The sequence below is a fragment of the Ostrea edulis genome, chromosome 2, assembly GCF_947568905.1.
Source record: "Ostrea edulis chromosome 2, xbOstEdul1.1, whole genome shotgun sequence".
In the NCBI taxonomy this organism is placed as follows: Eukaryota; Metazoa; Mollusca; class Bivalvia; order Ostreida; family Ostreidae; genus Ostrea; species Ostrea edulis.
Window position 1 is genome coordinate 14488240 of NC_079165.1, and position 26736 is coordinate 14514975.

Below are 26736 nucleotides of genomic sequence, written 5' to 3' on the forward strand. Positions count from 1 at the left end.
CAAAAGATTTTATAGTTAGACACCACTTGAATTCCAAGCGCAAGTATTCTGAAGGTGATATTAAGAATACTCTGGGCTTCCTCATTGATAATTTCTACGTAGTATTTGGTGATCAGGTCTTCTAGCAATACGTTTGGAATATCCATGGGCATAAATTTGGTTCCTTTATTCGCTGACTAGTTTTGTATTCTTATAAGGCAGAATTTACCCAAAAGCATTTACAGGAGCAGAAAAGATATATCTTGTGGCTTTCAACTTGACATTGACGATGTTTGATATATCAACAATACTCATTTTCATCGATATCGATTCGATATATCCCAGAGAACTCGACAAAAAACCCATAGATCGTTCATAGAACTTCATATTTGGACATTTTATTGAATATGGATATGTTAGGTTTAAGACAATCGGAATAACTTTAGCTTCTCCATTGTCAACATCCCATACTTATATAGCAATATTCCATTATCACCTGCATACAGTGGTGATTTGAGACACGAGCACATTTTCTGTGTATTATCTTTTTTAAATGGAAACAGGCCTCTGATAAATGCGCTGATGTTACGAGGTTTTAATAATCTCGTTTAAGATATATTTCTCACACCACTTGGATACTGCAATAGGTGTAAGGACAGATGACCTACATGGCAAATAAAAGAGTTATCTTCACTTTTCACAAGATGCATTTCTCATATCACGAAGGTACCTGCATGACAATCAAACGAATTCTGCTTCCATCTTTATTGTATATACTTGGATATTGAAAAGAATACAACTACATTCTGAGAGTACCCAACACACAATGAATGTCAATTTGAATGAAAAGTGCATGTAAGTCCTTAGCTTTGAATAATGACTTTGGCAATACTTATTGAGTGTTTGAATATGGCACTAACGACGCTACTTCGCCAGGTCACCTTGTTTCTCATCCTTTGCTTGTAACTTTGTTGCAACAAAATCTTTCAAGAATGCCATGGTGGATTCATACGACTCCTAAACAGAAATAAAAATGATATTGTGTTCGGTATCCATTCAAGTAAATCAAAACCACATTCAGAGAATAAAGATTTATAACGAAATTGATGCGCATTAACTTCCATCTTACCTTATTCAAAAAGTCTACATCTTCCTTTTGGTAATTCAACTCCAATGTCCCTACATAATGCGTATTTATCCCAACTGTTCTAGACAAATCATCTGACTGAAACAAAAAAAAAACATTCATGACGTAATTCAAATTGTGCACTGTTGCTATTTTTTTGAATTTAGAAGGACAAGTACTTTGGAGGGATTTTTAAAAAGATATTTGAGCTCCTCATTGATATTATTTTATAGTTTTATGGAGATCAGGTCTACAAACACTTTTGCACATCCCATGGGAGCACTTTGTGCTCCTTTATCAGCTGACCTGGTACGAGGCAGTATTCAAAGCATCTACAGGGAAGGACGGAATTTCTTGCTGGCCTTCAACTCGACATTTAGAGATATCGACATTTCACATATGTCTGTTTTAAATCGAGGTAAGCTACTGACAAACAAGTTGATGGTACAGGGATTTTAACAGTCTCGATTGAAGTCAGCATTTCGCAAATTCTATGGTCGTTATAACGATCTAGTTCGTCAATACAACCTCGCATTGGGTCAAATGCTGTCTGACGTGTTTCATACCGATTGTTAAGCCGTTCTTGGCACACTGATTTTGACTGCGGATAAATCCGTTTACCTGATCAGAATATGGGGCTCACGGTGGGTGTGACCGGTCAACAGGGGATACTTACTCCTCCTAGGCACCTGATCCCACCTCTGGTGTGTCCAGGGGTCCGTGTTTGCCCGACTGTCTATTTTGTATTGCTTGTGGGAGTTATGAGATTGATCACTGTTCGTTATCTTCACCTTGCATATTGATAATATTAACTTTTATTCATGAGTCGATTCGTTATGTCACAGTGAACTCGAAGTAAACGACATTACAGAGTTCTCCACATCTGCTTCAAATTTCGATATTTTACAGATTGTAGGCATCAACGGCAAACGAACAACACAAGTTTATGATAAACGAAATGAATTCAGTTTCACATCTTCAACATCCCGCATTTATGCAGCAATATTGCATCAACGTCTGCATATGATAGTTATGTATCTAAACTCATTCCATACAAAATATTATATTTTGCATATGACGAGTTTTTAAATCGAGGCAAGCTACCGACAAATAATTTGATGTTTGGGGTTTCAACAGTATCGCGCAAAGTCAGCATTTCGCAAATTCTATAAGGATCAAAATTACAAATACAACCTGTTATTAGATAAAATCATGTTGTTTGAGGTGTTTTATACCAATTCGTAAGCCGTTCTTTGGACACTAGTTTTGCCTACGGATTACTCTATTTACCTGATCAAGATATGAGACTGACGACAGGTATGGCCTGTCAAAAGTGGATGATTACGCCTATGCACCTGATTCCACCTCTGGTATGTATATAGGTCGTTCTTTGCCCTATTTTTAATTTTGTATACTTTTTTAAAATTTATGAGATTAACTGTTAATTATGTTCACTTTTTCATTGATCGGTGTTTGGTATCTAAAACCTTTGTATTTCCATTTTCACTTCACACACTGGACATGAAATAGAATCAAATGTCTGTTTTTGTTACCGTTACTACGTTAATCTGAATCTGTGACTAAATGTCACGTACATCAGTATTGACAAGTTAATGCAATGCGATTAATCAGCACCTCTCATCTATTCATGATATATTACTTACACTAAATCCAATTTCGTTAATCAGCACCTCTCATCTATTCATGATATATTACTTACACTAAATCCAATTTCGTTAATCAGCACCTCTCATCTATTCATGATATATTACTTACACTAAATCCAATTTCGTTAATCAGCACCTCTCATCTATTCATGATAGATGACTTACACTAAATCCAATTTCGTTAATTAGCACCTCTCATCTATTAATGATATATTACTTACACTAAATCCAATTTCGTTAATCAGCACCTCTCATCTCTTCATGATATATTACTTACACTAAATCCAATTTCGTTAGTCAGCACCTCTCATCTATTCATGATATATGACTTACACTAAATCCAATTTCGTTGACACTGAAGAACAATGTTGTGTACAGTGTTTGCATAAACTTCAGCAATGTCGTCGCTTCCTGTCTTCTAAATCCCATATTACGATTTGCTATTGTCAATCCCATATCCTCTATGAATACGACCACCTCTTCAAAATCAATCTACAAAAATCGTTGATCTTTGTGAATGTATTCAGTTTCTCGATGCATGTGTGGACAGTACGCATTTACTTACATACTGAAATCGAATGACAAAGAAATGGATACACGTAGTCTTTTCCAAAACTTTCCATTGATTGTAATTCTGTTTACAGTATCAAATAATGACAGCTCTCAGAAAGTCTCTGATACAAACCCACTGAGTAGTATACACTTACGTTTTAAAAACACTCTTACAAAAGAATAGGGATCATCACCACTTAAGAATAAATTTCGTTTTTAGAAAATACATAAGAACATGAACTTCGACATGAATGCGATTAAAAATTTTGTCGAAGGCTCGAGAAGACAATTTCATGAATACCAATTCGGTTGAGCATCACTGAAGAGACATTATTTGTTGAAATGCACATATGGTGCATTAAAATTGGTACCGTATAAGTTTTACATTATGACCCCTGGGTCGAGGCTTCTGCTGGTAAACTGTTAGTCCCCGAGGGTCTCTACAGCCCAGTAGTTAAGTACTTCGTTACTAGCTTGAAAATACGGATGTATATTTAATTGCTGTTATAAAATTTAGAAATTCGTTTCAAAATTAAGGATTATCTCCCTCGTGCATAGCTCTTATACTTAGACGAATTTGACTCCATTTCTTTGGCACTCTGTTTTCCCCTCAAATAACTCTAAAACTTCATTATTATTTCGGATTTCAAACAGTTCGGTTGAGCATCACTGTAGAGACATTATTTGTCGAAATGCGCATCTGGTGCATTAAAATTGGTACCGTATAAGTTTTACATTATGACCCCTGGTTAGAGGCCTCTGCTGGTGGACTGTTAGTACCCGAGGGTCTCTACAGCCCAGCAACTAAGAACTTTGTTATTAGCTTAAAAATACGGATGTATATTCAATTGCTGTTATAAAAGTTAGAAATTCATTTCAAATTGAATTAAGGATTATCTCCCTCACGCATAGCTCTTATCCTTAGACAAATTTGACTCCACTTTTTGGCACTCTGTTTTTCCCTCAAATAGCTCTAAAACTCCATTTTGTATTTCGGATTTGAAACAGTTCGGTTGAGCATCACTGAAGAGACATTATTTGTCGAAATGCGCATCTGGTGCATAAAAATTGGTACCGTATAAGTTTTACATGAAGACCGTAACTTAGGAACTTTATTGAGGTTGTCAATATATCATAGACAATGTTAAGTGATGATATTCTCCCAAAAAGACTCGTTACTCTAAATTATACTTCCAGACGAATTGTTTGATCATGTACATGTAAATTTAAAATACCGGAAGTTAAAATACCGGTAATTGAATTTGAATCCTGCCATTCATTACTCTGCATTCTGCGATTGATCACTGTTCGTTATCTTTACCTTGCACTGGTGTCTTTGGTTAAGTATTTACGAACATTAGAACATCATTCCTGTATATTAACATCATGCTGCTTTTTAGGCGCGGTTTCATGCATTTATCGCGAACTAGTTCATGATCCACAAAAGAACAGCTTGAAGTAGACATTAATTAGAGTTTTTAAAAATTACCTACAATTAGCTTTGTGTATGTCTTGAAAATCTACAAATTGACAGCAACATGTTTGTGAATATTCTAGTGTCCAAAAAGCCAACGCAATATTCGAGGATGTATACCTTGCCGTTTCCGTCTTTATCAAGTTGTTTCATAACATCCTCAGTAGTAACATCTTTTCCAAATAGTCTTTCTTTGTCACATTGAGTGAAGGCTTTCTACAAAACACATCGTGTCTAAACATATACAAAAGAATTTCCTTTCGTCAATAAAGATTTTTTTAAACTTTGATATATGTTAATTTTCTAGTTTAGTGAACTATGCAGGTTTTAGAAACTACATACGTATATCAAAGATTTAAAAAAAAAATCTTTATTGGTGAAAGGAGATTCTTATATATAGGTTTCTGAAAGTGAATGTTTTAAAATGGTATATAATATATATATTCCTTTTTCTTACATTGCATAATGAAAATGTGTATGTTGGAAAGTTTAACCCATACCTTGAGAAATTCTTCAATAAAGATTTCAATTCTATAGTTGAACATCATTACTCATTCATATTGTGCGATAGATAGATAGATAGATGCTGTAGATAGAGCTAATTGCACTGGCCTTGAGCGACATGCAAATATTAAAATTTACCTACATTTAGTGTAATTTCTAAGCGAATAAAATTATGAATGGTACATAAAAGAGGATAATTGTTAACGGAAAACTACATGTAACAATTCAACGTAATGATGCACACAATGCCTTTAGTTTCTTCATCGTCAACTTTCCATATTCATTTTTCTATTATCACATTCATTGTTATATCTCAACTGATTCGATACGCGAGAGAATGTTCAGCGTATCATCAACTTTTAAATCGTGGTAAACTTTTGACAATTAATGTTGTAGGAGTTTCATCAGTCATGTTTGGAATCCGTGTTTTGCAATTGTTTGGTCATTATAATGATCGTTATTTTTAAAAAAAACACAGCCTTTCGTTAGGTCGAATGCTGTCTTTTTTTCTTACCATTTGTAAGACCTTTCTTTACATACTGAATTTGACTATAGATTACCCCGTTTAACTGTTAACCATAGAGGGCTAAAGGCGGGTGAGATGGGTGAACAGGGGACGTTTACTCCTCCTAGGCACCTGATCCTTTCTCTGGTGTGTCCAAGGGTCCATGTTTCCCTACGCTTAATTTTGTATTTCTTGTAAGCATACAAACACACAATGAGACCCATATTCCGAGGTTTTTGTATTCTATCAATTTTGCAAAAACATACACTATTTCAGTGCGTATGTTAGCCCTGGACAATGGTATTTTTGACAGGGTATCCCATTGCATGTGTTAAATTTAAAAAGGTCGAAATAGCAGGGATATAATATGTTACCGTACCAAAACGTTATACACCTGGTAGCCTAGATAATAACAATACTTTTCATTGGGGAAACTTCCATGAGGATCCTGGTTAGAATACGTCCTCAGTACCCCTTGATTATCGTAAGAGGTGACTAAATAGGGCGGTCCGTCGTGTGAGACCCAAAAAAACCGAGGCCCCGTGTCGCAGCAGGTGTGGTATGATAAAGATCCCTCTCTGCTCAAGGGCCATAAGCGACAATCATAGGCCTAAATTTTGCAGCCCTTCACCGGCGATGGTGACGTCCCCATATGAGTGAAAAATTCTCGACCTTCGCGTTAAGCTATATACAATCGATCATTCATTGAGAAACAGTGAAACATTAATCTAGAAACATGTATTCGTATATATTTTATGATGATACATGCATTATACAACTATAGACAATACTTTGGATGCCATGGGGACATCATTTCTCTGTTTTCTATAAGAATAATAATAATGAATTTATTTTGTAAAGCGTAAAATCCATATTGCTGTAAACGCTATTTAAATAACAATAAAATAAGTAAAACAAATTGTATAAAAACAAATGACTAGTAGGTGAAGATAAGGAGTCCGATATGATTGCATAACATAGTAATCTTGATTTAGATTTCATCTGCACAGACTAGTTAAAATAAATTGTAAACAAATGAGTCTTTAGTTTAAATTTAAAGATACAGAGACTAGCAGCAGTTCTAATGTCATATGGTAGAGCATTCCACAGTTTAGGGCCAGCCACACTATGTTCTTGCATAACTTACATCATTCAGCATTGCCTCGAGTTCATCTTTGCTGATCATTGCATCGCTGTCTATATCATGCTTTGATGCAATCTTGTAACATATAATAGTATATGTATATCATATATTTTCATCATCAACAGATAAAATCAAATCATTGTGCTTGATCTAGAAATTCAATCAAATTGAAAACTTAACAACGTCATACGGAAGATGTAACAAAACAATGTACAGAAACATCCTTTAAGAAGATGAACGTCTTTGATAATCATGATATTACGCCCCATGAAATAGTGCTTCTGTAATCATCAAAATGGTGTTTTCTTAAGTATCATATTCTAATTGTTGAGAAAACATTCCAAAACGATTATCAGAGGAAGAATACATAGTTAAATATGAAAAAGAATCTTGAATATTATTAGTAGTGCGTACCTTTAAAAATTTATTGATAGCACCTTTTACACGCAAGTGTTCTTTCCCCAGTTTCGTCTCGTTTTTCATTTTCTGCATCGCTTTTCTATGCACAAAAACATTTTTAAAGGTGTAAAACTATTGACTTTATATAATATTGTCATATGCACAGTCACAACGTGTGTATTACCTTCCTAATTTTGTATCCGGATAAACAGTTGTCGTGTTTCTTCTACTTTCAAAGACTGCTTTGAAGCTTTGAATTTCGTCCTTAGCATACTACAAGTTACAAATCCAAATGATTATAAATAAATATTAGTTACAAAAATACACTGCTTAGTCTATATTTCCATAAATACCCCTTTTACTGTTTTCCTCTTTTCAAGATGACACAATAATACAACCATTGGTTCCACCTATACGATTGTGATTAACAAAGAGAAAAAGAGTATGCTTATCATTACAATTGCAAATTCTTACCAGTATAAATCCCAATGTTTTGTCGGCAGTCTTTTCATCCCGAGCAAATCTATTTCTTCTGTTCATGATACTAGGCAATCTGTCCAGAGGCTGTAATCTTTTATAAAAAGAATCTTCTTTCTTCATCGATAACCACCATCCTAATGCACGATTCATACCACACACTTAGTTTATGATTTTCGCTAAAAGAACATGTGGAGTGTGCGCTGTAGGATTTAGGGTCTAGCATTATAAATCTCTCGTAAAAGGATTTTGATTTTGTTGGTTTGGTTCGGTTGTTTGTGTGTGTTTTAAATATTTTATATTATTATGATATACATGTATCATCCTTCTGTTGGTGTTTGCATAACATTTCCAGTCATGCTTTTAATACTTTGTTGACATTCTGATGGAATTTCCATCGTCACAAATTGTGCTCCTTTGTTAGCTGACCTGTTTTTATACTGTTATAAAGAAGAGTTTATTCAAAAGCTTTTCCATGAGAAGAAACATATCTTGCTGTGACCTTCAACTCGACATTAAGATATATCGACGATGTTTTATACATTAACAATAATGAATTTCATTCATATGTCAATTTGATATATCCCTGGGAACTCAAAACAAAAAACACTACAGAGTCCTCCACATCTGCTTCGTATTTAGATATTTTATTGACATTAAATATCTATCGCAAACTAATAATTCAACTTTATGACAAACGGGATGATTTTAGCTTATCCATCACCGACTTTCCATATTTATGTAGCAACATTCCATTGTCACCTGCATATGGTGTTTATATATCTCAACTGATTCAATCCGCAAAAGCTTGTTCTGTGTGTAATCAGTTTTTAAATCGAGGCAGGCTACTGACAAACACGTTGATGTTACAAAGGTTTCAACAGTCTCGATTAAAGTCAGCATTTTGCAAATTCTATGGTCGTTATAATTATGTAGCTTGCCAATACAACCTATCATTGGGTTAGATATTTTCTGCTGTGTTTCATACCGATTGTTAGACCGTCCGTGGCACACTGATTTTGACTACGGATGACTCCGTTTACCTGATCAAGATATAGGACTCACGGCGGGTGTGACCGGTCGACAGGGGATGCTTACTCCCCTAGGCACCTGATTCCACCTCGGGTGTGTAACAGGGTCCATGTTTGCCCAACTATCTATTTTGTATTGGTTATGGATTTATAAGATGTATCACTGTTTGTTATCTTCACCTTTCATTGACCAATCGTGCTGACAAGGTACATGATGTGGATTTCACGATATACATTATTTTGGATACGCATATTTATGTAATTTATGACATTTTGAAAGTGTGTGTATGTTGTTGCGTTGTGTTAGATTTATAAAATGATGTATTTGGTTTGTTAAACGCGAGATGAAGGTTTCAAATATTAGTGGGTTATACAAAGTTTTCCTGTAGTGTTTGCGAACTACACATCTCGTTTTACAAACCAAAGAAAGACATTATATTGATAGGAAATCGTTGAATTACTGTTTTTATTGTGTCATTGTATTTCTACAGATTTAATTCTATATTAAACTACTTTCACGTGTTTAGTGCAAAATGTTATATCACATCATATAGAAGTATATGAACATGAAAGCTGATGTTATTTTACGAAGGAAAAAATCAGAATTTCATTTACCGTCAAAACAAGAAATGGGATAGTTAACCAACAGTCCACCGTCGACATATACACATTTACAGCCAGATTTTGTATAATGTACCGGTTGCGTCATGCCTAAATATAAATTTATTATACAAAATTTTAGCATCACAAAATAAATGAAATAACATCAAAAGAAGGATTGATAAATTTTGTGAATGTCTTTACCTGGAATACTTGTAGACATCCGGACCGCCATTCTGATCGGAACGTTGGGTGTGGTCTTGGGATGAAAATATTCCTCCTCCATATAGTTAACGTTGGTGACAACGATACAAAGTTCCTTTCCAGTGTTCTTATAAAACTTTAGATAGAAGATTGACTTTCCAATAAGACATGAACCATGTTTAGTCATTCCTATGCTACGAGTTTCGTTTCATAGAAGCACTGTAATATTTCATTTGTGCAACTTTTATATCTTAATTAGAGCTTATTTTGTGTGTCTTTCAATACGCTTATATGGAAGTACGCGAATAAATAATTTGAAGTTAGTATCAACAGCTGAAGAATTCAATTAAAAGTAACAACTGTCAAATTTTCGGAGCAGTTGAGATAGTTAATCGAATTAAGCGGTTATTTTTGCACATTGTCATATGTTTCAGTCGACTGATCACTTAATCTATACCCTGAACAATTTATTCCCTTAATGAAAGGAGAAGATAGCGAACAGTGATCAATCTCATAACTCCTATAAGCTATACAAAATGGAGAGTTGGACAAAACACGGACCCTGGATATACCAGAGGTGCGATTAGGTGCCTAGGAGGAGTAAGCATCCCCTGTTGACCGGTCAAACCCGCCGATTAGGTGCCTAGGAGGAGTATAAAACAAATCACAAAGCATTTGACCCAATGATTGGTTGTATTGGCAAACTAAATTGTTATAACGACCATAGAAGTTGTGAAATGCTGGCTGTTGTAACCCCTGCACCATCAACTTGTTTGTCAGTAGCCTGCCTCGATTTAAAAACTGACCATACGCAGAACAAGCTCTTGCGTATTGAAGCAGTAGAGATATTTAAATACCATGTGCAGGTGATAATAGAATATTGCTAAATAAATATGGGAAGTTGACGATGGAGAAGATTGATTACTGTTCGTTATCTTCACTTTTCATACATTGCAAGATTCGGTAAATGCTCTGCCAACCCCCTATCTTTGCTTCTCACAGAACTTTCAACTGCTTTGAAGGAGAAACTTCAAATGTATTTTACCACAGCATATGCGAGAAGTGGTGTAAATCAAATGTTGATTATAGGAAATTCCACAAAACTTTTATGAAATTTGAAATAACAAAACATTTCCTAAATCAACATCAAAACTTATGACTTTTCAATATTTCACTCAACCGTTCCGTCACGATCAATTAAATACTAGGCTTCTGGACATCATCGACACCTGCTTTTCAATGAAATTCAATCATATCTTGTGATCTGTTGTTTAGAAAATACACTCTGAATCTCCATACTATGAAGTTGATATTAAAAGGATTTTGGGGTTCTTCATTGACAATAGCTGCGTGGTCTTTACTGATGAAGGCTTCCAAGAGTCTGGTGGAGTTTCCATGAACACGAATTGTGCTCCTTCAATAGTCGACCTGTTTTTATATTCTTATGAGGCAGAATTTATTCAAACCCTTCTACATGAGAAGTTAAATTTCTGTTACCTTAAAATTAGCATTTAGATATATCCACGATGTTTTTAACAATGTTCGTTTTTGTTCTGATCTTGATTCGATATCTCCCAATGAATTCACTTGTCGCAGTAGCTCAGTAGTAAAGTATTCGTGAATTCGAGCCCCCTCCCCCCTCGTGGTATAGCCGCGTCAAACCTAAGACGTAAAGATAAGCCGTCCTTGTTACTTAATGAACACTTGACATTTAGAACAAAGTGAAGATAACGAACAGTGTCAAATTTCATAACTCCTAAAAACTTAAAATTAGGGCAAACACGGACTCCTGGATATATCAGAGGTGGGATCAGGTGACGAGGAGAAGTTAATCAGTGTCTGAAGAACGGCCTAACAATTGGTATGAACCACGTCAAACAGCATTTGACCCAAATGACAAGTTTTATTGGTAAACCAAATCGTTATAACGACCACAGACTTTGCAAAATGCCGACATCAGACGAGACTGTAACACCAACTTGTTTGTCAGTAGCCTATCTCGATTGATACAAATCTAAGTAGTGGTCTTAAGCAGAGATTGGCATATCAACGAATCCTCATTGCTATGGTTGTAAGCGCTAGACATAGGTCGACATTTGTGGTAATCCACCAACAACTGATGAATTATCAGTATAAGTCAAATATTCTCGACGGGGTTAAAACAAACAACAAACCCATTGAACTGAGAATAAAAGACACAAAAGAGTCGTCAATATCTGCTTCTTATATAGATATTTTATTGACCAATGTCATAAATGTTAACGACAAATTGACAACTCAACTTTATAACACACTGGATGACTTCAGCTTCTCAATCATGAATTTTCCACAATTATGTAGCAATATTCTATTGTCACCTGCATGTGGAAGTAATGTGTCTTAATTGATTCGATAAGCGAGAGCATGTTCTGAGTATGACCAATTTTTAAATGAAGGCAAGCTACTGACAAATACGTTGATGTTACATGGGCTTTAACAGTCTTCTTTAAAGCCGGTAATTTGCAAATTATATGATCTTTATAATAATCCTACTTGCAAATACAACCTGTTTTAGGTCGAATGCTGTCTGGGATGTTTCATTTACATACTGATTTTGATTGTGGATTACTCCGTGTACCTGATGGTGAGCACCTGATTCCATTTCTGATGTATCCAGATGTCAGTGTTCACTGTACTCTTAATTGTGTATTTATGAGATTTATCACTTCTATTTCATTACTTCGTTGTAGGAATTGTTGAAGAATAACCGCCTTAATCTCCAGATGTTCTTAGGAAATAAAGGAAAACGATCACTCTTAATGCTTGTATATTTTTCAACTAAATTCCTCAGCCTTGACGGTTATTATCCAATAATTCCTTCCACTTGGACATTATAATTTCAATACTAACGAACCAGACTTTGAAGAGTCGGTTTCAAAAACAGCTCTCTCTCTCTCTCTCTCTCTCTCTCTCTCTCTCTCTCTCTCTCTCCACCACACCCACCCACCCACACCACACACCACACACACACACACACCATACACACCACACACACGAAAGTTATCATCAACTTACATCGCTAAATGTTGCATCCTTATCACTAAGTTTATTTTCAACGAGTTCTCCCAAGAATTCGTAGAACTTGTTCATTGGTTGCCATCCAAAATAGCGTAATAAATTCGGTATTACGCTTAATCGTCCGAGTTTAGCATCTATATGAAAAAGATATTATCAATTTATTTTGTGGACCTCATAATTCATTCTTTTCTCTATAAATTACAATCAACATGTTATCTCTAGTTTAAACTCCAGCTAGAAATTTTTAACTCTCTTAACTAGAAGTAATATTTGTATAGATAAGTAAAAATACTGGAAGTCAACGAAAATGAAAAAAAACCTCAAAAATTGTTCACATTCCTTACTTATGTAAATCAAGTAATTTAGAAAGAATACAGTAGCATATTGAACGTTATTTATCTTTGTATCTACACATTACTTTGAAATGTTGGATAAACTATTACTATTAATGTTACAAGGTACTATCATTTGATATGCTCAAAACAGTCACCAAGTGGCGCCTCGTGATACATGTAGGTCTTCATTGTAACCAGATTAATCATGCCAAAATCCTCAAGTAACGAATATAGTTCTAATGATCATTTTGTAAGCGTAGTGTAATTGATAGCGTTTGGTTATGTCATCGACACTTACGTGGGTTTTTTCTTCATATTTTCTTACCAAAGAACGTTTTAAAATCTTTCTGAACGACTTCTTGTATTTCCTGGGAGCTGTACCCAAGCGCAGCCATAAAAGCAACAATGGAACCTACACTTGTTCCAGAGAATCGTTTGATCTTCGACATTATCCCAAGCTCTTCTAGTGCCTGAAATAGTTTTAACATTTATAAGTATCACTCAAGTTTAACTAGCTTACATCACGTTCACATAGTCTAACTATGTAGCAAATTTAAGGGAAAAAAGGTAACTTTGTAGGAAATCCACGCTTCCACTGTCGTTAGGGGAGGTGCGGTTATCATCTCCTCACAGCAAATCAGAATCGCGGAAGAATTATATTGTACGCCATTACCTCCGTCAAAACTTGTGATGTCGGAGGTTTTGAGGTACAGATGTTTTAGCCTGATTACTTCGAGTTCTCATAAAATTGGTGGAATTTTGTGCGTCGGGGATATTCAACAGTGATTCTCGTTACCCAGAAAGGATACTAGAAGTGATGTTTATCCCATTTCCAAACCCAAAATCACAAAAAGATTAATGTTTACGTGGGATAAAGGCCTGCGATAGGCCCCACAGTAAGAGCGGAATGGACCGGTACACGTTTGTATGTTTAAAAGTAAGTTAGTCTTAGCAGACAATTATGTATTAGTTAATAGTAATAGTTAATCAGGGACTGATAATAATACATGCCCATGTCACGTGTATAAATGTACTAAGAGCTATAGGTGCTTGGGTTCAGGACCCCCCACCCCATCCCCACCCCCACCCATCCCCCCATCTTCCGAATAACCTACACGACTTGATTTAAATTATTTCTTGTTAAAAATCCCACTAATGCATGTCAACAATGGCTTGCATACCCCAAAATAGCTCTTTTTAAAAATTACAACCATTGGATATAACAATACGTGTAGCTAGGTTGTTCAGGGGAGGGGGTGTCATGAACCCAAGCACCTGTGCTAAGAGCTACACAATATTATTGTTTTAGTATATTATCTATTAACAAGAATCCCCTATCTAAACTATTTTCATATCTAGGGTCAATTCATTTAATATTTACACCAATATATATGCAGTTTCTGGTCTGGTGTCTTAAATTTTCCCTGCTCAGCCATACATATCATAACATACATGTAACATGACTGTAAGAGCGAAATATTCAAGGTTTTCGTTCCATGATTCTTACAATAGATCATACCAGGAAATAAAGTTCTAAAGTATCAGTAATCAGACTGATTCAGTGGTAAAAGTTTTTAAATATCAATAGAATTTATGTCCATATATATATTGTAATAAATGGTTTTAAATTAGAATTTAGATCATAATAATTAGAGCAAACTGAAATAAATAGCTAATAAATTGTTGGGTGTAATGTATGCATAGGAACTTTCATGTAATAGGTCAGGTCACCTTTTAAAATTCCATGGCCCCTCTCAGCATCTATGTTTTACTTCCAAATGCTAAAAATTTGTTGTTGTTTCTTTATAGATTCATTGGATATACTTGTAATAGCAGCACAAGTCAGAGAATTTACAAGACCAGTTTACAACCGCAGGAGATGCCTTTCATCAACAGAGCATACTGAATCATCATCTGCAACTCCAGTTATCAATGGAAGCCGAAGATTAACCCCACCAACAGGCCACCCCTTTTGACATTATGAGTATTCTACAGCAAGAGAAAAAACAGGGTTGTTTTTATATTACACTATGTATATCAATTTGAGACATACCGCATTTTGTACTTTGTTAGAGTTTTTTATATACATCTGAGCAAATTCCCCAGTGTGTAAAAAAGGAGGGGCATAACAAATATGACAAAAAAATCGCAGTTGTTATTAACACTGATGAGGCTGAGACATAATTTTGAAATTAAGGACTATTTTGTGCCTGAATTGACCTTATTTTGTGTTAGGTTGTGTTTCAATATAGTCCTATAGGGATGATATTAATAACATGCCAACTGAATAAAGCTCAAGTCCCAACAACCATCGCTATCATTGATTGTGCAGAAAGGAAATCACAGAAACCATCTTCTTTAAAACTACAGTTACAAATTATACATTCTGACTACCAATCAGCTACAACATAAAGGGGACTTGTGACTTGTGATCCTTTAGGGGACACAATGGAAACTACATGTAGCTGTATGCTATTTTGTGTTATCCTGGATAAATAAAGGCTGTTATCATTATCATATTTGCTAGTGAATTATTTACTGGATCTATGTCAGATGTTGCTGTTATAGAGAAAAGTAGAATTTACAAACTCCTTTGTTAACTGATGGTGGGTTGAATTATTCTGGAAGGGGAATTCATTTTGGTAGACATAGGTTTCACGATATCCAAAGAACCTGGGGAAATATGCCTGCACCTCTGTATCTCTGTCAGTGTATTCCCACCAGTTAGTACATGTATACATATGGAGACATCAATAAAGTTTGGATAGTTTGCACTCTACTAAGTCTTGGACAAAACCCAGGGTTGAAGAGAAAATTGTAGAGCATGTGAATTTATTGCATGTACTACTTGTATACAATGCGAGTAGTTTATCTAAAATGATAATCAAAATTTTATAAGAGAGTAAATTTATGTCCAACTTTGGGAAAAATTACATTATGATGAATATAAACTAGTAGATTACTTAAATTTTCCTTTGAAATGTGTGGATGCTCACAACCAAGAAAATTTAAGAATTTATGCAGATTCATTGACAATTAAAATAGACAGATATTGTAAACCATTTATTCTTAAAGAACAATGATTATTCCACAGTTGTGAATTATTTGTTGAAAATAAAAAAAAGAATTGGTACTTAATTTATTGTCCTATTTATGATAAACTTCGATTTTAATATCATGACTCCTTTAACGAATTATTATAATGTGTTGCTATGTAATGACAACATCTACTATAGTACAAGGGGTTGGGTAACTAATTAAAACATATGTTTTACGAACAGGAATTTTTTTTTGTCCGAGTCTTTATAATATTCTTGTTTATAATCCAAGTTTTCTATTGTGTGTCATTTAGCATATTCTTGACTGTACTGTCAAAATGGTGATGTCTATCAAACATTGTACACATTCTCTCTGTTGATTTGCAAGTTGTTGTTGTTTTGTTTAATAGAAATAGATATTTGGGTGAATGTGGAATAAAAACTTGGAATGATCTAATTAACCCATTACTATTAAAAAAAAATTACGCATGTAAATATTTCAATGTAGATATCTAGATCTACAATATTCATGCAAGTATAACTGAAGTTGAACATTTAATGCAGATCATAGATGGTATTTGAGCTGCAATGTAAATTTGTGATAATGCTTAACTGTTTTTCATATGTAAATCATAAATTATAGTAAAATGAAATATGCAAAAGCAAGCAAGCAGATGAAACATTTTATTGAACTGGTCAACGCAGCATATATGATATACATGTAGTTATTCAGTTTCAACTGAACAACAAACATCGTCAATTCCGTAACAAAACAATTATTTAAAACTCTGTAAACCTTTTGTAATTAACCCAGCTGTGCATGAACAGTAAGCATCGATGACAGCCGAATCCTGTAAATCGATGTTTAGACGATGTGGTGTTTCTTCACTTCAAATACAGCAAAAGCATCTAGAGCTAACAAATAAGTTATAATGCATTACTGTTTCTTCCGTGTTTTTGCTCACTGAAATTATGTTAACATAACCTTCTCTGAAGTATGTCAAACCCTTTGACGGACTTTTCTGTGAAAATTCACTAGTAAACGAGGCGATTGAATAGTATCCTGTATAAGATTGAAATCGTCCGCCATGTTGTTTACATAAGTTGACGGAGTCTGAAAACATGTGACTTTCGTTGTCATCGGTGGGCGGGGCGTGGAAGCGTGAATTAGCAGGAGCATGTTCTTTGTAGACGCCCAGGTTACTGACGAAGTTGATGTTATTGGGAATTCAACAGTCTCGAACAAAGTCGGTATTTTTGGCAAACTTATTTTGACCATGGTATACTTCATTTACCTAATTGAGATATAGGGCTCACGATGGGTGTGACCGGTGGAAGCGGGTTCCTTCCTCCTAGGCATCTAATTCCATCTCTGATATATTTACCCAACTCTCTGTTTATATTCCGTGATCAATGCTCGTTATCTTCACCTTTCATTTTACGCGTGAATAATTAGAGAAGAAAAAACAGTGACCACTTTCGTAAAACATATAAACATTATGAGAAGAACAAACATGAGCCACTGGACATACGAAAGATAAAGTGCCTAGGAGAAGAAAGCATTCACTGTTGACCGGTCATACTTCCCATGAGCCCTATATAAAGGAAATGATCCATAGCCAAAATCGGTGTGTAAAGAACAGCCCAACAATTGGTAAGAAGCACGTCAGACAGTATTTGACCAAACAGTACTTTGTATTTACAAATTAGATCATAAGAGCAACAGTTGAATTTGCAAAATGTTGACTTGAAACAAAAATGTTTAAACCCTTGTAACATCAACTTCTTTGCCAGTATCAATTAAAAAATTGATCATATGTAGAACATGCCCTCGCGTTTCCCATCATTTGAAAGACATAGACACCATGTGCAAGTGTTACACATATATGGGAAGGTGACGATGGAAAAGCTTAAATTATCTCGCTAGTCATAAATGATCTGATCGTAAATATAACCTGTCATTTGGTCATTTACGTAATCAAGATAGATGGTTCACGGCGGAATTGACAGTTGATGCTCACTCTTGCTAGGTGCCTGATTTTTCTGTTTCAAGGGTACTTATTTACCCTACTTTCAATTCTGCCATCTGTAGAGGTGCAATCATATTGTACAATCTGGATCTATCACATTCCCTGATTAATTCTATTCATTTGTTTATTTTGGTTCCATGACATGGCTTTCTGGGCAATAGGAATTATTCAACTTGGATGTTGTGGTTTTTATAGCTGACAATATCAACATATTCTGTGGACTATTAGTCCCCGAGGGTCTCTACAGCCCAGTAGCTAAGTACTTCGTTACTAGTATGAAAATACGGATGTATATTTAATTGCTGTTATAAAATTTAGAAATTCATTTCAAAATTAAGGATTATCTCCCTCATGCATAGCTCTTATCCTTGGACGAATTTGGCTCCACTTGAATGGCACGCTGTTTTTGGCTATATTTAGATCTAAAACTTCATAGTTATTTCTGATTTCAAACATTTCGGTTGAGCATCACTGAAGAGACATTATTTGTCGAAATGCGCATCTGGTGCATCAAAATTGGTACCGTATAAGTTTTACATCTTACTTTGACCATCTTAAGAAAAACAATTCTTAAATAAAGGTTTCGTCAGCGTTATATGTACCAATCTGTACGTTTCAACTGATAATGATAAAGGTAGGATAAAGATTAAATTTCACGAGTATAGTCTCAACTGAGTCTAATGATATTCCTGGGACCATGAAAACGATATTAGACATTATTCAATTATGTTTTCATGTTTACTGAAAATCCTCATTTAAATCAAAATTCTTTGTTTCATATCATCCTTTCATGGACTATATTTTCTGTTGGATGTATTTATCAAAAAGATATATATATATATAATCTTTCATATTTTTAAATTCTTATAAACGACATTATTTTCGCTTAAAGGAACTAAAAAAAATTCAAACCGGTTATCTCTAAATTGAAATAATGTCATATAATTCCAATCACCATAGGATTCTTAATGAACCCATGTATGCGCTTCGACGAGAAACAAGTGATTTGTGAAATTGACGCAAACATATATTTTATAATAAGGTTCATTTTTGAAAATACATGATATGAACTGCGAAGCGAAACATTCTCGACAATCTTCATAAAGCGTGTTAGTATTTCATGAAAAGTATTCCGGTATGAAGCCCTGAAGTTCAATTCACATATTTTCAAAAATGAAATTTATTTTCTACATTTACATTTTATTTTCATGTCTACCGGCTCTCCCAGCCATTGAAATAGACGTATTATTTCTATCAAGATTCATATACGCACTGTTCTCAACTGCAGAACATTCATAAAGAAATGGCTAACATAATTTGTGAAGATATCAAAAGCAAATGCATTGGAAATGTAAATATATTCAAATATATCTTTGTTCTAAACATGGATATCTATTTTCACGTTAAAAGTTTGCTTGTATTGCTTACTGTAAAGTTTATTAAAAAATAATCATGCAAAAAACAATCCTTAATGTCCAAAGATGCTTTTATGACAATTTGTAACTTAATAGTTCAAAATTGTCATCATCAAACTTACTAAAATATCTTGAATATAGTATTTATGTATAAACATTATTTTTAAAAATATAATTTTGCATGTATTTCAAAACTTTTATAGAAATTTATAGATAGGTTTCATTCTGATTCAAATTATCAAGTATGTACAAATAGTCACTTCTTTTTCATTTCACCTTCACCCTACCTCGAATGTAATCATGATGTAGTTGATAACAGGAACACAATAACGATATTGTAAAAGAAACAAGAGTGCCTAAAAGGCTAACAATCAAGAAAATAAACTGGATTTTTAAAAAACGAAATAGTACCAGTAGAGCTCCTGGATAGGATATGCCTTTAGCACCACCGCCCTCAAAGACGAGGTTTTCAAATGGAAACTGATCAACATAATCTTTCAAATCGATACATTTACCAGAAAATCCTTCCTCTTCTTCTACCACACCTGTAATGTTACAATTATGATGTAATCATATATAAACAATTCAAAAACTAATCGCGGTCATAAAAAACTTAAACGAAACATTTTACTGCTAACCTAATCCGTTGTCACTGTCTTCAGCACTTGCGAGGATTTTGTCAATGTACTTGTGCTTAGCAGGATCATTACAATGACTGGAGACTGCTTGTGGGAGTGTTTCTTGGTCATGTGAGAAACGTCCACCCATCACGTTACCTGCGTAAGAAGAAATGTACATAAAGGGAAATCTGTCTACAGATCGGTGCTCTCTGTGGACGGTGAATGAATGCGTTCCTGATAAGAAACTCAATTTGTGTCTATCTTCATTAACTTATTTTTCAGGTCTTCTTTTCTTCACAAAACTAGTGTCACAGTGGCCAAACCTTAGAACTGAATAATTCAATGTATTGGAAATAGAATACGGAAGAGTTACGTTTTGATTGAAAGTGGTTATGCGATAGAACTGGAAAATGATGCCATGCATTTTTGAAATATGTGAAAAGTATTTTTCTATTATAAAAGGTGAAGATAACAAACAGTGATCAATCTCACAACTCCTATAAGCAAAACAAAATATAGAGCTGGGCAAACACGGACTCCTGGATATACCAGGGGTGGGATCAGGTGCCCATGAGAAATAAGCATCCCCTGTCGACCGGTCACACCCGCCGTGAGCTCTATATCTTAATAAAGTGAAACGGAGTTATTCGTAGTCAAAATCAGTATGCCAAAAATGGCCTAACAATCGGCATGAAACATGTCAGACAGCATTTGACCCAATGGTAGGTTGTATTGGCAAACTAAATGGTTATAACGACTATAGAATTTGCGATCTGCTGATTTTAAACAACGAAATACAAAATCGAAGACAAATGTGAGCATACATGGGACTTTGAATGAGTACATTGACATTCAATTTGACCTTCTGGCAGTGAAAATTTATCTTTTGGATTGGTTACTTGGTTGTTTTTACGTCCCATTGAGATTATACTGAGATGACATCATTTGTAGTAACACAAATTTAGACCTACATGTATGTTTATTGCTCAGAGACGCAGCAGTGAAGGTCCTTAGACGTACCAATGGTTGCCGTGACACAGGATCTTCATTGTTAAGTCATATCTCAGCAAATAACGACATAAAGATACACGACAGAGTCCTCCACATCTACTTGGTACTTAAATATTTCAATGAAAATACATATTAACGGCAAATTAACAACTGTTAAAACCCTTGAAACATCAACATGTTTGTCGGTAGCCTGCCCCAATTTAGAAAATTATTATACGCAAAAGAAGCTCTTGCGAATCGAATCAGTTGAGAGACATAAACATCATATAAAATTGATAATGAAATATTGATACAAAATATGGGGAGCTGATGATGAAGAAGCTGAAATCCTTCCTTTTGTCACAAAGTTTAATTGTTCGTTTGTCATTAGTTCAGTAAAATATATAAGTACGAAGCAGATGTAGAAGACTGCCGTGTCTTTCCTTTTACCATTTTTGTTAACGAAATAACTGTTTATGATGTAAACCAATCTAGTATGTAATTCATCGTGAGAAATGGTCGTGTAAAGTGTTGAAAATTCATGCCTTTTGATGTTATCGATTTAAGAAAAAAATATGATTTCAAATTTACTAGAAGTTCTTTAGAGTTTTGTAGAATCCACATTTGATTTACAGTCACTTCTTAAAGATTACATAAATGTTGAATTCCCATGGGCACGAATTGCGCTTCTTTGTTAGCTGATACGTTTTTATATTCTTATGAAGCAGACTTGATTCAAATACTTCTACTTGAGTGGTGTATTTTTATTAGTAGAAAGATACCGTCCCCTTTGTGACAGTAGGGTTAGGGTTAGTGGAAATATTTTAGATAGAATTTGCATTAAATTTATATTATAAACGCACATTGATATAATGTAAGATAAACGTAGTATAATTCGCAAAAAAAGAAATTATTTTATTGGGTTTTTTATGTATCAGTCGTTACTTTTTGGACTTAAAATTTCAAGCACCATAGTTTTGTCTTGCTATAAGAATTTCAAACTTCTTTAAAAAAAATTCAAATTCATATAATTAAAATCTTTATAGTCTATTAATCAAATTTAAGAAAGAAATAAGAGGGGTTACATGTTGACATTATCGAGAAAAGATAACAGAAAGTCAAATATTGGGTAAAAACTTCCGTAAGGCTTAATGTTTGCATGGAAAATATTTGATTTTTCAGACATGCATAGTGTATCAATATAAAGAATATTTCATAGCAAAGTAAATTTCTTTACCACAAAACAAACTACTGTACAAGTGGTTATTTACACTGGGACTTAAGTACGCGTTTTACCACGTCCAGCATTACCCGGGAGAGGGGGGTAACTGAATATAATATATATTACATTAAATAACTACACACTTGAGGGAATTTTACGCGCTTATTACATGACCACCTAATTAGTGTAAATTTCCCCCACGTGTAAATATTCCATTTTTACAATATATAATTATATTGCATGTAGATAGAAAAATTATATCAGTAAAGCAAATTATTTCGGTAATAAATTTATATCTATTGATAAGTTATTTTTCTTTTACACTTTTATATCTCCATCACTATTTGATTTCCTCATCTAGAAATCAACACGGCACAAAACTTACCTGGGTCTTAATCTACAAGTATCAGTTGGTATCTTCAAGCGTGTTTTCCAATAAGCTTTTTTCACACAACATTGCTGGTGATGTACTCCGTGTGTATATGATTTTATATTGACACTATAGTAATTGATTTCTCTCGTACGTCTGCAATCTAAAAAGCACACCCACGTTCATGAACATCTGTAAAGATCATATACTGCCAATCAAAGTCTTTTTGCTCTGGATTTGTTTTGATGAATTTTTATTTGTCATCTTATAGCGTGGCATTATCTAAGTTATTTTGTCTTCTTTGGGGGAAATCAGACTTTGAGTAATTTAGCTTTGCGGGTATTTTGATGTAGAATGTATTAGCTGATTTCCCCCAGCATATTCTGTTGAGGATTTCTTTCGTCATTTGGTATTGTAATAAATGACCATTTTCAATCTCAATCACTCTTTTGTTTTGTTCAGATTTTCAATGACAGCATAAACGAGCTACGGTGGGCAGAGAGTTTGTGTAATAGAAGCTGATAAACACAAATAAAACAAGATGGCGAAGAGGATATGTTATTCTGACATATATTGGCGTCGGTGGCCGAGTGGTTAGACCGTCAGACTCCCGACCGAAAGGACGTGGGTTCGAGTCCTGCATGGCCGCGGCAGGGCTGACGTTGTGTCCTTGGGAAAGGCACTTTACATGAATTTCCTCACTCCACCCAAGTGTAAAAGGGGTACCTGGCTATAGACAGTGAAAGATATTGTTAGAATGTTAGTGCTCTAGCGCTTGTAATGGCAGCTTGCACTGTATGCTTCCTAGGAGGCTGAGAAAGTTCTAGATTGATATAAGGTCTGCCGGGGTAATAATGTACATTGATTATTGTAAAGCGCTTTGAGCAGCATACCCTGGATAAGGCGCTATATAAAACCAATCATTATTATTCATTATGTAACGAAACAGCTATCATGAAATATGATTATTTATGAAAAATATCTTTAGCAAACACATGCGACCATAGTCATACCATTGTTAGATGTACATTATGAAGACAATAAACTCGTTAAACACCTGTTACAGGCTAATGTTAAAGTTATTTAATGTTTCTGTCAATAACTGTATCATACCATGCATCAATTTTTGATGTTTCTGCATTTGCAATACAGTTCGAAATACAACATAATGTTCAATACTTTAAGCAACCACACACAAATAACAAGTGACCCGAGGACTTAAACAGCCATCTGAGTACCAAACAACATCAGCACATTTCATCAAAATAGTTTATCGGTGTGCAATGAGTACATAATTCCAATTATGAAAACTGAATTACTTCAGTTTCTTCTAATATTTTCCCATCACACGACAAATATTTCTAACTTCTTTATCAGTGACCTTGAGTTTTGTTACACAATAATTGTTCACGGTCACAACATATGCAACCCATGTACCAAAAATGAGTTTCAACTCTCTTTTTCTCTGAAAGTAACGTCCTGAATCAAAATTCACATACCAGGTATTTGACTTTGGCTAATATGTATTCATCCAAGATCGCTACATACTTTCTCGTCATCCATCTTTATGGCCAGTGTGAACTTTCAAGATCCCTCAACGAAAACGTTTTCACTCCATGATATCTTTGATTTAGATATCACTGTCATCATAATTTACATTTGTACATTGCACATAGCTTCAGTAAATAGAACCAGTCAAAGTAGTCATGAGACAATTTGCTGATCCATTATGAAAATAAGGGACACATGGATTACAGGCAATGAACATTGAACACGCCAGTGATAGGTACTTATTGAGATCGTGGTCAGAAATGTCCAGAAGTTGTTGCTACTGAGATCGGTCAGGGAGGTCCAGACGTTGTTGTTACTGAAATCGGTCAGGGAGGTTCAGAGGTTATTGCTACTGAGATCGGACAGGGAGGTTCAGAGGTTATTGCTACTGAGATCGGTCAGGGAGGTTCAGAAGTTGTTACTACTGAGATCGGTCAGGGAGGTTCAAAGGTTATTGTTACTGAGATCGGTCAGGAAGGTTCAGAAGTTGTTACTACTGAGATCGGTCAGGGAGGTTCAGAAGTTGTTACTACTGAGATCGGTCAGGGAGGTTCAGAGGTTATTGTTACTGAGATCGGTCAGGGAGGTTCAGAAGTTGTTACTACTGAGATCGGTCAGGGAGGTTCAGATGTTGTTGCTACTGAGATCGGTCAGGGAGGTTCAGAAGTTGTTACTACTGAGATCGGTCAGGGAGGTTCATAAGTTGTTGTTACTGAGATATGTCAGAGAGGTTCAGATGTCGATGAGCAGTTAGGATGGAAGCTTTCACCTTAACGTACTTCTTTGCATTCCCTTTGGTCAGTTTATGATGTTACTGATATCCATTGAGGGAGATGTATGATTGAATGGTGGCACTGTACTTTTTGTATCGATGAGAACAATTACTTCAGAATGAGTAAAAGCACCCTCTGGTCGATGCTGATATCAAATATCATCATACATACACTAAACAGTCTAATGGTAACTACATCATTTCATCAACATATAGATTCATATATCTGGGCATTCAAATAATTCTAATCAACAACATTTCCTCTGCTTTCCTTCTGCAAAACATCCACATTCGCTTTGAATCTTTCTTTACGACACTTGTTCTTTAATGTGCATCTTCCAATCTTTTCATCCTTCCATAAATGCTTTAGATTATGCGTCATGGATATCGTCTGGTATGATATTTCAGTTTCCATAAAATGTTTGCAAACTAAAACTTTTTCGGTTCTTGGAGGAATATGTTGTGCAATCAACGAAACACCTATATTCAGAAGGAAAATAGCAATGACTCATGTTTGATGAAATCATTCTCCTTTTACGGGTCACCTTCAAAGAAGAATATATAAGGTGTCTTAGATGATGCTGATAACTCGAGAGACACCATACACTAGATTGTTGAGGGATTTTGATAGATATCTGCACACCTTGAGTCGTCAGGAAAAATATATTGTTCCTTGTGAACATCAGGGTTGTCACAGAACAGATCAGGATATTACATCAAGCACGCTGTACAATTCAGTTGCTGGGGAGTTGATATTTTACTCAAAATGCAGTGTTATAAAGGCAACACGTTGAGCATACAAATTGGATAAGACGCGGTAAGGCCTTAGTTTATATTATCATTTACTGTACTTCTGACATTTCATGTCTGACATCATATACATTAATACTGCTCTTCATTAAACGTTACATCACTTCCTGTCTGACGTCATACCTATCAAGATGGTTCTTTAAACGATATATCATTTCATGTTTAACATCATACATATTTCTGATGGCATACAGTGCCATACATATTATGTGTTTGACATTAAACGATGTTATTTCATATGTGACATAACCAAAACCCACTCAAAACAAATTCTGCTTTTGTTTTACTGATTGAGGATGGTGGACGAACAATTGTTTTGCTATTCTGTGTCTAACAAAACATTAAAACTTCCTTATAAGTAATACCTGGGACACATATCCAGTTTCATTTTCATGGCGCTTTCGGTCGTAGCAGTATTGGTTCAATATATGTGTCGTATTAACGCCTACTGTGAGACCTTCGCTTTCAACGTCATATCCGTTACGTATACTTCTATCACCGGGCGCCTGAGGGAGGAACATTGATTACCTACGTGTAACGATGCTACATTACTATAGATTACCTTGGACATTGATTAATGAGGGAAACAGTTTCCTTCTTGTCAAAATTCCTTGAAACCAAGATCCTGATACACATCTTTTTTCAATCTAAACATTTTGGAGGATGTGACATAATATACTTGTTGCTCTATATATAATCGCCCATGAATATAAACAATATCAAGACAATACTGGCTGACACGTCGCCCCGTTTAAAAAGGTGTCACTCTGTGGAGTCTATAAGGGGCACATGCTCTAACAGAATGGTTGGTATCCCTCGGATTATCCTTCTAGATATAAAAGATTTATCATATGTGCCCCTCCC

The 26736-nt window shown here is 34.9% G+C and overlaps 1 protein-coding gene across 1 annotated transcript; it reads right to left on the reverse strand.

Annotated features, from left to right (window-relative positions):
- Nucleotides 1-729: 729 nt before the first annotated feature.
- LOC125681588 (uncharacterized) lies at nucleotides 730-22888 on the reverse strand. Its single transcript, XM_048921745.2, has 15 exons — nucleotides 22755-22888; nucleotides 20176-20313; nucleotides 19949-20082; nucleotides 13380-13524; nucleotides 12717-12853; nucleotides 9663-9798; nucleotides 9474-9569; nucleotides 7825-7964; nucleotides 7535-7623; nucleotides 7366-7450; nucleotides 6955-7026; nucleotides 4919-5014; nucleotides 3106-3264; nucleotides 1109-1204; nucleotides 730-996 (listed from the first exon to the last, which is right to left on the reverse strand). Exons 2-15 carry the CDS (start codon nucleotides 20303-20305, stop codon nucleotides 904-906), a joined length of 1608 nt encoding a protein of 535 aa, XP_048777702.2. The 5' UTR covers nucleotides 20306-20313; nucleotides 22755-22888; the 3' UTR covers nucleotides 730-903.
- Nucleotides 22889-26736: the final 3848 nt, after the last annotated feature.